The sequence below is a fragment of the Anoplopoma fimbria genome, chromosome 4 (genome assembly GCF_027596085.1).
Source record: "Anoplopoma fimbria isolate UVic2021 breed Golden Eagle Sablefish chromosome 4, Afim_UVic_2022, whole genome shotgun sequence".
In the NCBI taxonomy this organism is placed as follows: Eukaryota; Metazoa; Chordata; class Actinopteri; order Perciformes; family Anoplopomatidae; genus Anoplopoma; species Anoplopoma fimbria.
The window spans coordinates 15,083,250-15,098,299 of record NC_072452.1 but is presented as its reverse complement, the minus strand read 5'-3'; the positions used below and the strand labels follow the sequence as shown (position 1 = coordinate 15,098,299).

The following is a 15,050-nucleotide window of genomic DNA, read 5'->3' as shown; positions in this document are numbered from 1 at the left end:
CAAGATCTGCTGATGTTATTGATTCATAGAACTAAAAGTAAAAATATTTTTTACCTAAGAAATGCGATCTCACTTGCCTTGTGTTTTTTCTTTTAGTTATTAAAATTCTGCAATAGTCAAAACAAAACAATCTGCAAATCAATGTAGAAGCATGCGCTTGGAATAAGAGTTTGGAAAAAGAAACAGAGCCTTTTGAGAGATTGGAAAATGTCCCGATATGCAATTTACTGACAAGAGTAAGGTAGATGAAACTGTTGCCTTAATACAGTATTAGAAGCTCTCCACAGTGGGGGACTAGTACCTTGAGGCTTCGGGTTGTGAATTATTTTACAGCATTAAATGCAAACATATGCATTTTGAATGTGATGCATGCAGAAAGAGTAGAAGGGAAGATGTGTTTTACTGCCTCTAACCTACAGTAACTTTAAAATAGGGCCTCATCCTCAGGCTGCTGCATAGGCTAACATCTTGTTAAGTTTATTAGATTGTTACATGAAGAGAAACATGCACACATGACGAGTAATAACAGCACTAAACAAAGCTGACCTACAGCCCTGGGACGAAGTGCATCAAAAGTGACCTCACCCTAGGCTGTTTTCTCTGCAGCACTAACAGAACATGTAGCACTCATGAATGCAATAATTAAGTTAATGTTCCTCGACTGCTAAGGAATAAATTACATTACATTCATGTGAAGTCCGCAAAGAGGATTCATTTATAGCAAAGTTTTAAATTATTTTTCAGAATTTTCCATTTTCTACAAGCTTTTAATGCTGTGCTATTAGAATACATTTTCAGTGGTTTTGCCTGAAAGGTCTGCTGTTAAATTGACTGAAACTGAGGATGAAAATTTAATTATCGACTGCATTCCTTTTGTCCATCAAATGTATACAAGAAGCTTTACTTTATCATGCAAAGTAAGCAGTAGATATTACACCCTCTCTTCGTGCAGCTTTCATGTATGCGTGATTTTCCCATATCCCTACATGAGATTTGTGTCCTTGGGGACTCGCCTTTAACCTGACCTCTCTCTTGAAATAGCCTCTGCATCCTGTGGGAATTGATTGATGTACACACACACGATCCAGCAAGCTGTATGGAAAACTGTTTTGCTCAGCTGTGTGGAAAAAAAATATATACAGTTTGCTTAATGCATTGTGTAAATCAAGATATTGAAGGCTGCATTACTGTGGAAATGTATTATGTAACAGTCACTTTTCCTTAAGGAGTGAATAAGTAAAAGTGGCGGAGAGAGTCATATTCGTGCACACATGAATGCATTTACAGAACATGAACACAGACAGGAGCACCGACAAGCTTTGTCACTCAATCATCATCCACTGACTCACTCAACACTCAATATGTAGCATTTTGTATAGGCTGAAATGTACTCAGCGTACAGAATCACAATATTGTGGCCCAAAAAGAACAAACAAATAAACAACAACGCTCAAGTCAATGACAAACGGCAATGGTTGTCCTGCAAATGGGAATTTTGATACAAAACATGCATAAATAAAACAAAATGATAATCTAAAGCCTGTATTTTTGTGTGTAATTGTTGTTGCTATTTTATAATTTGTCAACTAAATATATTTTCAGAGAACATCAGTAGGTTTAAACTATAGAAGAAACGTAAAGGAATGATGTTGAATTTTCTGCTCTGTACCTTCCTCACTTGTACTACTGATCTGATCTAGTGTCGATTTGCCAAATGCCACACTATAATAGTCATCTCCTCCAACAATAATCCCACAGGATTACATATAAATGTCATCATATCGACCAAAGAAAATCATCACAAGTGTCTCTGTTCATGTAGGTAAAATGAGGAGGGCATTGTTTTATAACCCCTTGGTTGGCGAGTCCTCCCATTTAAACCTTCCTCACATCTTCTACATGCAAGCATCTGCATAAAAACTAATACTATACCAAACCCATTACATCAACAATCCAGGTTTACCTGTCCTGAAATGTGCCACCTACTTACCAGGTCCGGAATACTTTACGGAGACAGGTTGTTCAAACATGCTGCTCAGCGACAACTTCTTATTGAGCTACTTGTCAAATCAGTTTTCATGCACAGTGGTCGACAACTGGGGTAAAAAAAACATATCACATTATTTCAATAAAAGAAAAATCATAATAAAAGATGAACATAGTATTGATCATTTTATAATGATGTATTAAATACAGCCGGTGTTAGATCACATTTGATCAGGTAATCTGATGTACTGTACTGTTATTTTACTGTGTGCATAGATGTGTATGTCAAAAGGAAGGGAGTCCTTTGTTTTGCTGCATGCTGTGTCCTCCCAAATTGTTTTCTGCAGTAATGTACTTTGTCCAGCACCTCCTCTGCCAGCTGCTGTGGACAATCAGATGAAACAGAATTTTTCAAATCAACCATCTGCAGTCCAGTTGAAACAAAAGTAGAATCTGAGAGCGGCAGAGTGCTGAGCAAAAGGGGGAGAAGGTCCTGACAAGACAAGCAAACAGCAGATCAAACTGATGGGAGGCAGCTGGGATTAACGGCCCGGCGTTGGTAGAACAAACGGCTGAACCTTGGGGCCACAAGAGACAAGCAAGTAAGGGAGAATCAGACGGTGCATTACCTCGACGGTGCAGAGACCAGTGTTATGACTAGTGATGAGGTAGCACAGTGAGATGACTAGTTTTCTTACATATAGTACATGTGGTCAAGGTGACACTATTTAGACAAGGGCGTTCACCACCTGGAATTTGCACACACATAAAAAAAGATTGACTACTACGACTAGATAAACTAAACCGAGTCACTTCCTGTCCTCCCTCACACACTCTGATGCTGAACATTGTAACAACAGACCCTGAACATACAATTCACACACCACTGCAATATGATCAGAGCCACCATTAGTGAGAAACACCCTGAACCCTCCCCTAACCTTTGTCCACTTAATATCTAGTAGTGATCTAATCGCGTAAACAGTTTCCCCAGACGAACAGCGATACTAGATCCATGACATTTTAATGTTGGCTGTGGTGAAATGTCATCTTACTGATGAAAGAGGCCAGCTCTCCACCCTGTGGATTTGAACTGGCTCAAAGCTAACTAAACTACATGTAACCTGCTGGTCTTTTCTCCACACTCAGTGTATATTACACTGTAATATTTTTTTCATCATAGCGGTGCTTTGTCTGGGGCTGGAGAGGTGACAATAACTGTCCACAAGTTAGGGTACCCTGCATGGAGATTTCTCCATTAAGCCCTATTTAACTAAGACTCAATATGGTCACAAATGCAGTAGGAAGAATCTTCCAAGACCAGGTTAATTATGATCAAAATAGGAGGCTACACAATCTATAGGACATCAAAGGTAGATGGGTGGTGGTGGGGTATGAGAAGCTGTGTGGGGCTGAGGATAACAACATAATTTCCTCTCTAAGGGATCCTGTTGTACATGTATGGAAAAGAGAGAGAGAGAGCAGTGGATGCAGAGCAGAACTTTGTGTGTTCCCTCTTAAAAGTCAAATACAAAAAGGAGGACCAGCTGGCTCTGAGATACACAGAGCTCAGCACCACAGTCAGTCAGCCCAAATGCTGGACAAGCCACAAATACATTCCTCGATCAAAAAAATGACACAATATAAAAAAAAAAAAGAATATATAGAACATTGGAGACATGAAAATAAAATGAAACACAAACTCCTCTCATTAATCTCTGAATGGATGTATCAAAGTAGAATCATTTCTCAAGAGTTTTGTTTTTATAACAAAATACAGAGCAAAGTTTTGGAAAAACAATACATTTCCTTACATACAAGGCACACAGGGCCTACTAGAGCATAAGGAGATCTAGATTTAACCCATTCTGTGTGGGTTCCTCTAATGAACCAGTGTCAGTTATCTTGGGATATAACCCCAATTAAAATATGTCACCTACAGTTCCATAAATAAACCCTCAATATCCACTGTAAAAGCCCAAAACATGCATGGAGAGCAGAGCTGGGGGAAATCCCTCTGTCCCTCCACATAATTAAAAAAGATTAGCTGGTCCTGAGTAGTTACAGCCTCTACTCAGAGACAGATCCTCTGAAAATCAAAGTAACCTATCATCTCAAAAACAAACTCCTTCTCCTCTCTAAAAACACATCTAAAAACAACTTCCATTCTCAGAGAGAGGACAAATATGTAAGCAAACCATTGCCTTCACACGTCGATGAGACAAGGAGCAATCTAAGCATCACGGCCAATAACTCATAAGGGAAATATCTGTCTCTTTAGCTGCTAAATGCTCCACTATGTCCAGTAGCTAGTTGCTGTCGCTAACTTTGTCTGTCTGCCATTTGGTGCTAGACAGGTAGCGAACAGCGTTTATCAGAGCTGCCTGCACCTGAAAACAACGCTGATGGGAGCAGTGAGAGTGGACCAAAACAGTAAAGATGTGAAAACGATAAAGTTTTATTTCCCTTATGTTTTATAAGGATTGAAAATCTGGATTCTAAATTTAAGTAAAAGGACAAACTTTTCAAAGGCAAATGCCATGTGATAAAACCATGGATCAGTTGTTAGAAATATTTTATTCTGGTGGCATCACTCTATGGCTGTACTGCTTCGTCATTATTCCTCTGACCTCACAGCACATCCCTATCAGTGAACATCTCTAAGACAAAGCACACATGTGGGCCAAGGTCAGTTATTTATCATGAGCTGTAACAAATTAAGTCAACATGTCAATTTGAAACCATCTGCAGCTAATGGGCTTCCATTTGATGAATATCAGAAGCGAGGACTGACAAGAGAAGAGACCGCTTGATATTAATGATGATCGTCTAGATGGAGATTTTGGTGCACTGATCAGTTATGAGCGGATCAAAGTGTCAACACGGTTCACTTGACAAAATTATCAAGCTGCGTTTACTTTTGATTATGATGCCTCCCCCAGAGAATAAATGATGTCGAGAGTTCAGATAATCAATCATAGTTGAGTCACGAACACTGTGTTTATGAGCTTGTAGGCTTCACAGACCCAGCAAAAGGAGGGGCCTGCTCCTCATTGCGTATAGTTGTCCTGCTGTAAAAACAGCTTCAACAAAGCTCACTTTCCTGCATTAAACCTCTGATGTCTGTCCACATTTGCTCTCCGGTCACAGTGGCTCAAGGGGAATTTATTCTTCAAAACTGTCTGTTCTGATGTTTTCATTTGGTGGTCTGTGAATAAGCCGTTTCAACAAAAGGTTATTCCATTTTCTGTCACTGTCTAAATCTGAAATGAAGTACAGAAACATATGCAGAAAAAATCTGCAAATCTTTATCTCAAGCCATGAGTTGTTAAATTCACTGTAAACTGTAACCTCCAATTCCTCAGTGAGATTGTATGTTTTCTTAATCCATTAACCTGTGAAAGTGGCTGCAGGGGATGATGAAAAGCTCCTCTCCCCTCTGGCTAAACCAAAACCACTGCAGGACGGTTTCATCCAAATAGAAGCAGTCAATCTTCAGGACATGCTTGGTCAAAAATGATGCAGCACACAGACTGTAAGCGCGGGTCACCTATAGTGTAGGTGCTTTAGAAAGAGTTTTACAGAACAGAGCGGTCAAAATGATGTGGAACTGATACCTGAATCATGTCATATTCTCCAGACATCTCAGATAAACCAATAGAGCCCATAAAAAAAACAATCAAAGTAGTTCACAACCAAATTAACCAGCAACATTTTTAGCTTTTATTTTGATTTTTAATAAACATGGGTACTTGATTACAGAGCAGTAAAAACAATGGTAGGCTTCTAATTTAGCCAGTGCTGATTTTGTCACCGTTTTTTGCTTTTAACAGCTGTAGCTAGCTACTGTGCCAACCCCCAAAAACGACCTAGTTTATGATATGCCAACTGTTCAAAGTAATACTCTGTTACAACTGTAGGTGTGGTAAGCCACTTAGCCGGAAACACTACACCTCCTTACACTTTCTCTCTTGTGTATTTGGATTTGGAAAGATTGGAAGAAGACACCATCCTCCAAACTATGGAGTGTGGAGGTATGAGTTGATAACTGCTGTTCAGGGTAGGGGGTTTAGCCAATGGATAGAGAATGATCCCTCTAACACCCATCCAAGGTATTTTTCCCAAAACTGTTCATCAATGTGTCAGCGATGGCAACAGTATCTCTATGAAACTAACACCCTGTCATATCCACCGGAAAAGATGGAAAGGTAGAGATTTTCTGCTGAGATCTCTCTGAAGCACCTGGACATATCGCTCTCTTTCAGCAGCACCATCGAGCCTCCAGGGCTCTCTGAGACGCCACCGGGCCGCTTGATTGATTACACCCCTCAGAGATTAATCTAGATATAGACTGCGGCACACTGTGCGAGTGTTAGTGTGTGTTTGAGTCAGAGAGAGAGGGAGAGAGAGACAGACAGTGTCTGATAGAGACGGAGCCAGTGAGCCTGGTGATCTACAGCCTGTTTAGATCCTCGTTTCCCCAGAGTTCATAGTTCTCGTCTATCAACCCGCAGGCAGGGAGCCAAGCCTTTGCTCTCTCCTCCACGGTGGTCTAATTCATCCTCACTTAGGAAAGGTAAAGGCTGCCTGTGTCTGCCTCAACAGGTCCAAAGGCAACTCATTTTTATCACTTCTCTCCGATCTGAAATCTCTTATCTGGGATTTGACTGATTGTGTGGCTTGCGTGCTTGCGTGCTTCTGCTCGTTCTTGTTTTTATGCTGCATGTACTAAGCCGAAAAGGAAAAATGAGCCTCAGTTTCTGAAGAATTCCCTTAGGCAAAAGGTTAAAAAGGGGAATGTGTAGCCAAGGGAAGCAAACAACCACACACGACAAGACACGTGCAGCCGCCCACAAGCAGGCATAAATACACACAGACAGCACATGCACAGTTGTACACCTTCACACTATGTCAAACTCCCAATTGAAAGCAGATCAGCCTCTAATTTAGTCAGATTTAAATAACTTCCTCCGAAGCAGATGGTAATAAAATGAGGCTTTTCTTGGATATCATTCCACTCTGGGCAGGTAGATGCAGCTGGAGCAGGTGTGTGTTACTGAAACGGGGCCAAGGGCTCCATGCAGATTTGCAGTTCAATATGACCATCTGTGCATTTGTAGCTCTGACAGACCTTCGCTGCAACGACACCTTGCTGATGTGAAATCTGGCTGGATTTTATGAACAGGCTGGTATAACTGTGATGGAAAAAGTGATGACACATTTTTATGTTGGAGAGAAAACCCTGGCTTGTCGCGCAAACGCTAATACAAAAAGGATTGACCCTAGACTTCTTTTCTACATGCAACATTATGCATCACCAAGAGAAAGGAATACAATACTAATGCTTTGAATGAGCCGTCAAAAGTATAATTTTATACAAATTACGCCAAACCTGAGAATCTGCAGCAGCCACAACAACAACGTCATGTTTCAATGTGCTTCACAATGAATTGAAGTCAAAATCAGACAGCATAAAGACCCGCTCACACCATGAAGTGGAGTTTGATGGAGGGTTATTCAAGAGAAATATGATAATGTGAGAGGATATACAAGACTTTGTTGAATTAAATTACACCTTTAGGCTACAAAATATATCGCATATAATGTCAAAGTATACACATATGAAACAACATCACCCTAGTGAGCCACAAAAAACAACAACAACAACAACAACAACAACAACAACAACAACAACAACAGTAAATGCCTTTCCTATCCCTTTGCAGCATGTATGTACAACTGATCATCGATTCAAAATAAATACAACCACTACTCCATGGATCCTTATTAGTATTGACCAGAAAAAGAGCACAAAACTCAGACAATGACAGAAAACAAACAAATCAAAATAACTACAGCCAATATCAGCCACATACACTTAAAAAACAAATCTGACGCTTCTTATAGAATCAACAGATGAATGAAACATAACTAAAGCAGACAACAGGGACATGTATAATGTTTAACAATAAAAACTCAATTTACACACAGCATAGCCGCATAGTTTCACCACAAGAAATGAGTCAATAAACTCACCTGTCTGACATTCTAGGCCTCGTCTTCTCCGCTGTTTATCCTCTCTGTCCCACTGCGGCCGTCAGAGATGTCAGACATGTTGAGCTGGATGACGCTCTGCAGTCAGATCCAGGAATGCACCTGTTCAAACACACCTGTTTGATTTGGGCCATATACGGCGTGCTGGCCCGGGTGGCACTATTTTCTTTTCTTCTGGGGCGAAGGCTTGACCTACATTTGATTGGCTGGTACGAGCCAATCAGATGTCAGGCCTTCGCCATATGGGATTCGTTATTCGGTGTTGCATTAAAGAACAAGACATATGTGTTAAAGGTTGTCCAGAGTGCAACCTTTAACTGTATGGGGTTAGAATAATGCTGACCTAAACCACATTTCATAATGATATGATCATGCATTATATGTTGTTGTTGTTGTTGTTGTTGTTGTTGTTGTTGTTGTTGTTGTTGTTGTTGTTGTTGTGCATGTATTGTACTAATCAATCAGAGCAAATATGAGCAAATAGTTAGACTATTTATTCATTTTAACATTCACAGGTCTTTTTCATCAGCCACAGGACCGAAAAAAAAAAAGAGTCATCAGAGGACCTGAGCATTCTGGGATGTGTCTATGAAGCATTTTCTGAACAGAAAGGATTTATAGGAAGGAAATAAGAAAACAGTGTTCTGCTAAAACAGCATTCTGAGTTGTAGAGTTAGCTTGTGTCTTTCTTTGGGAGACCAGTGGGGAGAGCATAACAATAATCTATAGCCTGCTGGTGATGGAGGTGTACATTAGTATCACTGTTCTCTGGAGGGAGAAATTACCTGACCTTGCTATATTTCAAAGGTGAGATAAAACAGTTTGGCCACATCTCTAAAACTCTTTGAAAATGTGAGTATTTTGTGAATAGCAACATTAAAAGATTTAATCTTTGCTGCTGGACAAAGTGTCACGAAGTAATCACCCATTTAGGAAGGAGCCAATAATAATAGTAAAATAATAATAATAATGATAATAACAAAAAATAATCCAGATGGGAATGTATGCAATATGCTTCATCAGGTGAAACTTAAAGCCACAGGTAGTAATGAAATGCTCCCCACCATGTAGACTTTTCATTCGGTGTAATTAGTGAGTTGTTGTACGGCACATTAGAGGCTTCGGTGACAAATGACTTAACGAGCTACACAGGGAGTCCTAATTATTCCGCAATTAGAAATGTAATTATGGGTTGCTCCAACGGCTGCTTGCTAGTTGGCTAGCAGTGTGACGGAGCAGAGATGGAGTGAGCATCACATTTAAATGCCAGCTAATCTTTCAAAGTGCATAGGGCCTCCAATCACTACTTCAAATATACCTAAAACAAGAAACAACCAGCGTCCAGACTACTGCTCTTATAACTTAGCAGATAAAGTTGTCAAGTGTTGATCTAAAACAGGCAGGTCCTTGGATTTCACTCTGCCTTTCAGTGTTATTTCAGTAGTTGTTAGGTTGCTAAGTAAATTTACAATCTGCATCATGTGATGATCAGTCTGCAAATTCTTGTGAAGTCCAAATGTGTTCAATGAGCTCACGGTCTGGAGAAAGTTCAGAACGAGAGGAAACCATACGCGTCAGAAAACTGAGGTCTGAGTTGTTTGGTGTTGATCTGTTCTGCACAATTTATTCATCCAATAAAAGCTAAACATTTGCAATAACAAAATGGTATTTTCCTCGAAAGAGGAGTAATAATTTATCATTAATTATGTTGAACTCTATGTTTACCTATAGACAATCACCACATTTCCCGTGTTCAGCTCCTGTGCACTGAATAAAGGATTTAAGGTTATGTTATCTTTTAATTTAATGAGTTGGAAGTGCATCAACTGAACTCTGTCTATATTTTAAACATAATTAGAAACTGATTACATAGTTCTTTCTGAAAAAAACTACTTGGAAATGAATTGGAATTAACACCTATGAAATGAGGCATTAGCATCTTTTGCCTGGTGTGCACTGTGGAAGACACAGAATGAAACAGTATACAGCCCAACTCAATTAACTATTCTCAGGTCCTGAATTGTTTTTGGACAAACAGTTTGTTTAAGCACAATTTCTAGCTTTAGGGTAAGACATTTGCACAGATTTGCACAGACCATCTAAGTTCATGGGGTTGATGTATGTGTGTGATGCCATATTGATCCCCCAGGGAGTTAATTCCTCTTTTCAGCAGGGGCAGCAGTGTAGGGTCAGGTGCACAACAGTAACCTTGCAGTTGATATGGTTCATACTGCAGAGCAGACATAGAGTCAAATGGCTATATAATACACTGATAGCACAATATTATTTGTTTATTTCTGTAATCGCACACTTCTTTATCATCCCATATGCTGATCGATGTATTCTTTCAATGTTTTAGTGACTGAGATTCCCATGGTTTCCTCGTGACACTGTGACACTGTGACAACAGTCCTGCCTCACATGGAAACAAGCTACAAAATACGGGAACATATTGTTCCTCATTTCAGGGTCAGCGTGTGTTAGTGCCATGCTTGCAGGCAGTGTTGGGAACCATGCACTACATAACTTTGTTGTAGTAATGAGGCACTTGTGCCAATGATGACAGATGAGGGCTAAGAGGGCATAGTCCCACTACCCCACCCTGAGTTTTGGATGACCTGCCAGCCTGGCAGCCTTATTCTGCCTTTCACCGTTCCAAGGTTCAGGCGTAAGCTTTGGGCTGCAAGTTGGTGTCAAAACTACACACCAGAGATCAGAGGCACTGTTCATGTATGCCAGGCCTCTTAAAATGAGTTTTTTTTTTAAAACATATTTTTATATTTTCATGAGCATAAAACATCAATATCTTAAAAGCAGAACTTTTAGACACAGCTGAAATAAAGAATCGTGACTTCAACACATTTGGGATCAGACTTTTAATTTGACTTAAATTCACATAAATAACATTGGTTCATATATGCTTTGTATATTATACAACTTTATATAATATATATTTCCCCCTATGATTTACATTCCTCTCTGGTTAAAACCACCTCTCATATCTATGGAAACAGAAAGCCTTGCATGAATGCAACGCTGCCTTTTTTGTGCTGTTTATCAAGGTCCAAATGCCAAAAGGAGAGGAGCGTGTTTCTCATGAGTTGTAAAAAATAATTTCCCAAGTTACACAAACAGAAAAGCAAAAACGGAGAATCTATTGCATTGTCTCTAGGGTTTTACACTGCACTACAAGGAGTGGGTAGCTATTGAAAATCACTAACCGTATATATTGTACTGTATTGACTTGTGGCACAAGAAAAGAAAAAGCACTGCAAACTATCTGATATGCATGGTAATGAACATTTCGTTTTTAAGTGTTCTTGTCATGGTTTCTTTTTTTTTTTTTCAAAAAAAAGTGAATATGCTTAGCTCAAGATAAGAAACCCCATTGTGAAGATAAGGAAAGAGCTATGAACCTGCAGCAAGGTCACGTAATCATGCAGTGACCCAGCCAAGCACCCTCGCACAGATGAGTTGAGCTTGTCAGTCTGGATCACAAATCAACACATGACCGTCTCGAGCCTGTGACCGACATTATCCCACAAGATGGGTGGAAATCTGCAAGTCAGGTAACATTCACTAAACTCCCTGACAGAAATATAAAGATATTCCTCTCCACATTTTGGAGCTCATCCTGCATTGAACAGTGAATCATCTCTGCTGTAGCGCTCATGCAATCAATATCTCTATCCAACAATCATGACTGATGCATCATCACACAGTTTACCTAAAACAACACTGCAGGTTAAAAGGTGAACTGAGAGGACACGACATGTCAGATTTTCTCTATCTTTCCACAGCTGAGAGTTTTACATCACTGGAACCCTACTTAAACTCATCAATACGTAACCATGGTTACTAGCAAATAGCTGAAATCAGTGCGTATTTTTTAAGGTCGAGCAAATCATAGCTTGTCAATACAAATGTTACATGACATTCAACATTAAGTATATACCTGGTGATGTGTAAAATGGCTGTGAGTTGTCAAATCTAACAAGATGGTATGTAAAAAGTCTGCATTTTTTTTTAAACACAACCTCAAGTGTCACTGTCACAATCCCTCCTCACTGTTTCTGCTACACAATCTCTTAAGTCTGCATAAACTATGATACATATTTGATTGTCTGAATTGAAGCCACTACCTGAATATCAAACTGTCACCCACACTAGGCCTTCAAATCCCAATGAAAAGCAAACAATGGATCGAGCTACAGCTTCTATCTGAATAGTGATGGGTGACAACAAGAGGTCAAGTAAGCTGTAAGAAAATATGCAGGTGAGTCAGTCTCTGATGAAAAACAAGATTTAGTGAACTTGAAAGAGTTACTTAAATTACCCAGTGAACCGGTGTGGGATACTACTATGTTTCATGCATTTATCACGACAAGGCCAACCTAAACCGAAACATGACATGTGTTGAGGTTGTTGTGTGTATGTGCATGTGTGTGTGTGTGTGAGTGTTAACAAATCACAGAGGAAAACACAATCATGCTATGACATTGCGACAAACAGCAAGTTAAAGTGTTAACCCCCTCCTTCCCTGATTAGTTGAAAACAGAGTGACATTATTTTTAAAAACAACTATTAGTTTATCATCTATTCATCATGATAAAAAAGCACATAAACGTCATCATAATCATATCCGTTTTCTAAACAAGATAAAGTTACTATATGATATAGAAAATAGCCGTGGGGAGGGAAATTCACTGGTCGTGTTCAAAGCACAGTGAAAAGACATTTCTAATTTTACAGCAGGGCCTTTTAAATGTGAAAAGAGCGAATGATACTGATTCTTCTGTTATATTAACCAGATTAGACAACAACAAAAAACTGTTTTCACTGTGGTTTATTAGAATACTTTATAATGGTTGATATCCAGTACCCATCATTAAATATTCACCATAATTGCTTTTTTTTAATTATATATATATATGTATATATATGAGTATGAAAATAAGGTGATGTAGATTTTTCAGAGTGAATACCACCAGCAGTAGTGCTAGTTGTCACTTTCCCTCCCCATTGCCTCCCTGCCACTCAGCTCCATCTGCTTTAATACTCATAGAGGGGAAATAGTGTTAATTAAAAAGTGCATCATTAATATGTTGAGATAATAATAAAAGTAAACCATCTTTTTTTCATAAATAACACTCGTTTCCTCTAATATTCAATAAATCTCTTATTATACAAGTTGAGTAGTCACATGATGCAAATCTACTCCCTGCGATCATATTAATATCTGGGAGCAACGTTAACACTTCCGGAAAACTTGGAAGCTACAACCCACCAGTACAAGCAAGACTGCTGAATCAAATCTAGGAGAGGAATCAAGGAAAATACATTAGCAACAGCCACTTAGAGCTACTGAGGCTACAACCCATGAAAAGGGATTGGATGCAAAACACAAAGTCCACAGCTAGCATGTATTAGCGCTTGCAAGATGGTAGCATGTAGTTCACTCAATAAAGTGGAGTCAAAGAAGGCACATCAACATTCAAAGGAAGAAGTGTTTTGGGACCTACACTTGTACTCTCTTATAGAGACTTTGATTAGAATAATGATACCACTCTCATGTCTTTGTGCTAAATATGAAGCTATACTGCCAGCAGGTGATTTGCTTAGCTTAGAACAAAGGCGGGAAACATGGGACAACGGCTAGCCTGGCTCTATCCAAATGAAAGCAAAAAAAACCCTCCTTGCAGCTCCCCAAAAGCTCACAAATGCAAATGTTATGTTTAATTTGTTTAACGAGAAATGTTAAACAGAGACTGCAGTTTTACTGTAGAGTCTTTATGCTAAGCTAACCTAACTGCTGGCTCTAGCTGTATATTCAACGTACAGACATGAAAATGGTATCAATCTCATCTAACTCGCTAAAAAACAATTAAAAAATAAGTGTATTTTAATAATTTTAACCATTCCTTTATCTGCTAATTCATTTCAAGTTTAATTTAGCTCTTGTAAAATTGAGTTCACTTTGCATATCATGTAAACTTAATGTGACAGATATACGGACAATTTAAAATAAGGTTAAAATGCCTGTAGTCAGAGGACTCTTTCTCTGTTTTTCTTTGCTGCCACTAAATTGTGTTCTGTTTTCAATCTATCACAGGTGAGACGTGATCTCACTGTTCACATGTTGTAACTTCAAACTTTAAACGGCTGTTGAGAACATCCTCTCCTTGGTCTTCTGCCTAGGGTCAGATCAGGAGGAAGATAAATGAAAAAGGAAGACCTTAAATGGTCATAAAACAAGATGTCCAGACCTGCCATCAGTGACTCCAGGGCATCAGATGAATTTGAGGTCTACTGACGGTTGCAGTCAAGCAACCTTGCTCCTATTCACTAATGGATTTGCAAAGCATTGGATGGCTACAAACATACAGGACTGACATTTTTCCAGAATGGTCTTTATAACTCCTGCACTTTCTAAATTCATAACAAAGTTACTGGTCCTCTTTTAATGCAGAAGATAGACCAGAACTCAGTCGCACTGTCAATGTCTTTCAGCTCAACCTTTCAGTCGCCGGGTCTGAGTGGACTCTGCTAGGCCATTAGTGAGCCCTTTTTCAGTGGCAGGTCTTCATCCCGGTCAAGTATGGTGACTCTTGTCGGCACAGGCCCATCTGCTGCTGTTGCTGCTCTTGAAGATCTGTGGCCACACCATCGACAAAGTCGGGGACGGGTAGCCCTGAGAGTATCATGACTGACTTGTTCCAGATCATGAAAGTCGGCACAACGGGCAGGAGGAAGGAGACTTCGAAGGTGTGAATGTGCTGGGAGTTCATGGCGTCATAGAAGGTCAGTGAGTTGTTGTCATAGTCCAGCAGGACACCCAGCCTCCTCAGCTGCAGGCTCGCCTCCACCAGCATCTCCTTGCCATCGTGGCGCACCATAAAGTTGTTGTTGCAGCGCGAGAACACCCATGAGGACGAGTTCTTGCCACTCCATTCGTTTTTCGGGGCTGATTTGTAAGCCACGCCGATGGCATACCTGCAGGGAAGGAACAT

At 39.7% G+C, this 15,050-nt stretch overlaps 1 protein-coding gene across 1 annotated transcript in view; it reads right to left on the bottom strand.

The window, feature by feature from the left end:
* Positions 1–10,910: 10,910 nt before the first annotated feature.
* mid2 (midline 2) overlaps positions 10,911–15,050 on the bottom strand; it is an 87,195-nt gene continuing 83,055 nt past the window's right edge. Inside the window, exon 11 of the mRNA XM_054597222.1 lies at positions 10,911–15,033. Coding sequence (XP_054453197.1) covers positions 14,610–15,033 — 424 coding nt within the window. The 3' untranslated portion in view covers positions 10,911–14,609. The remainder of the gene's footprint in view (positions 15,034–15,050) is intronic.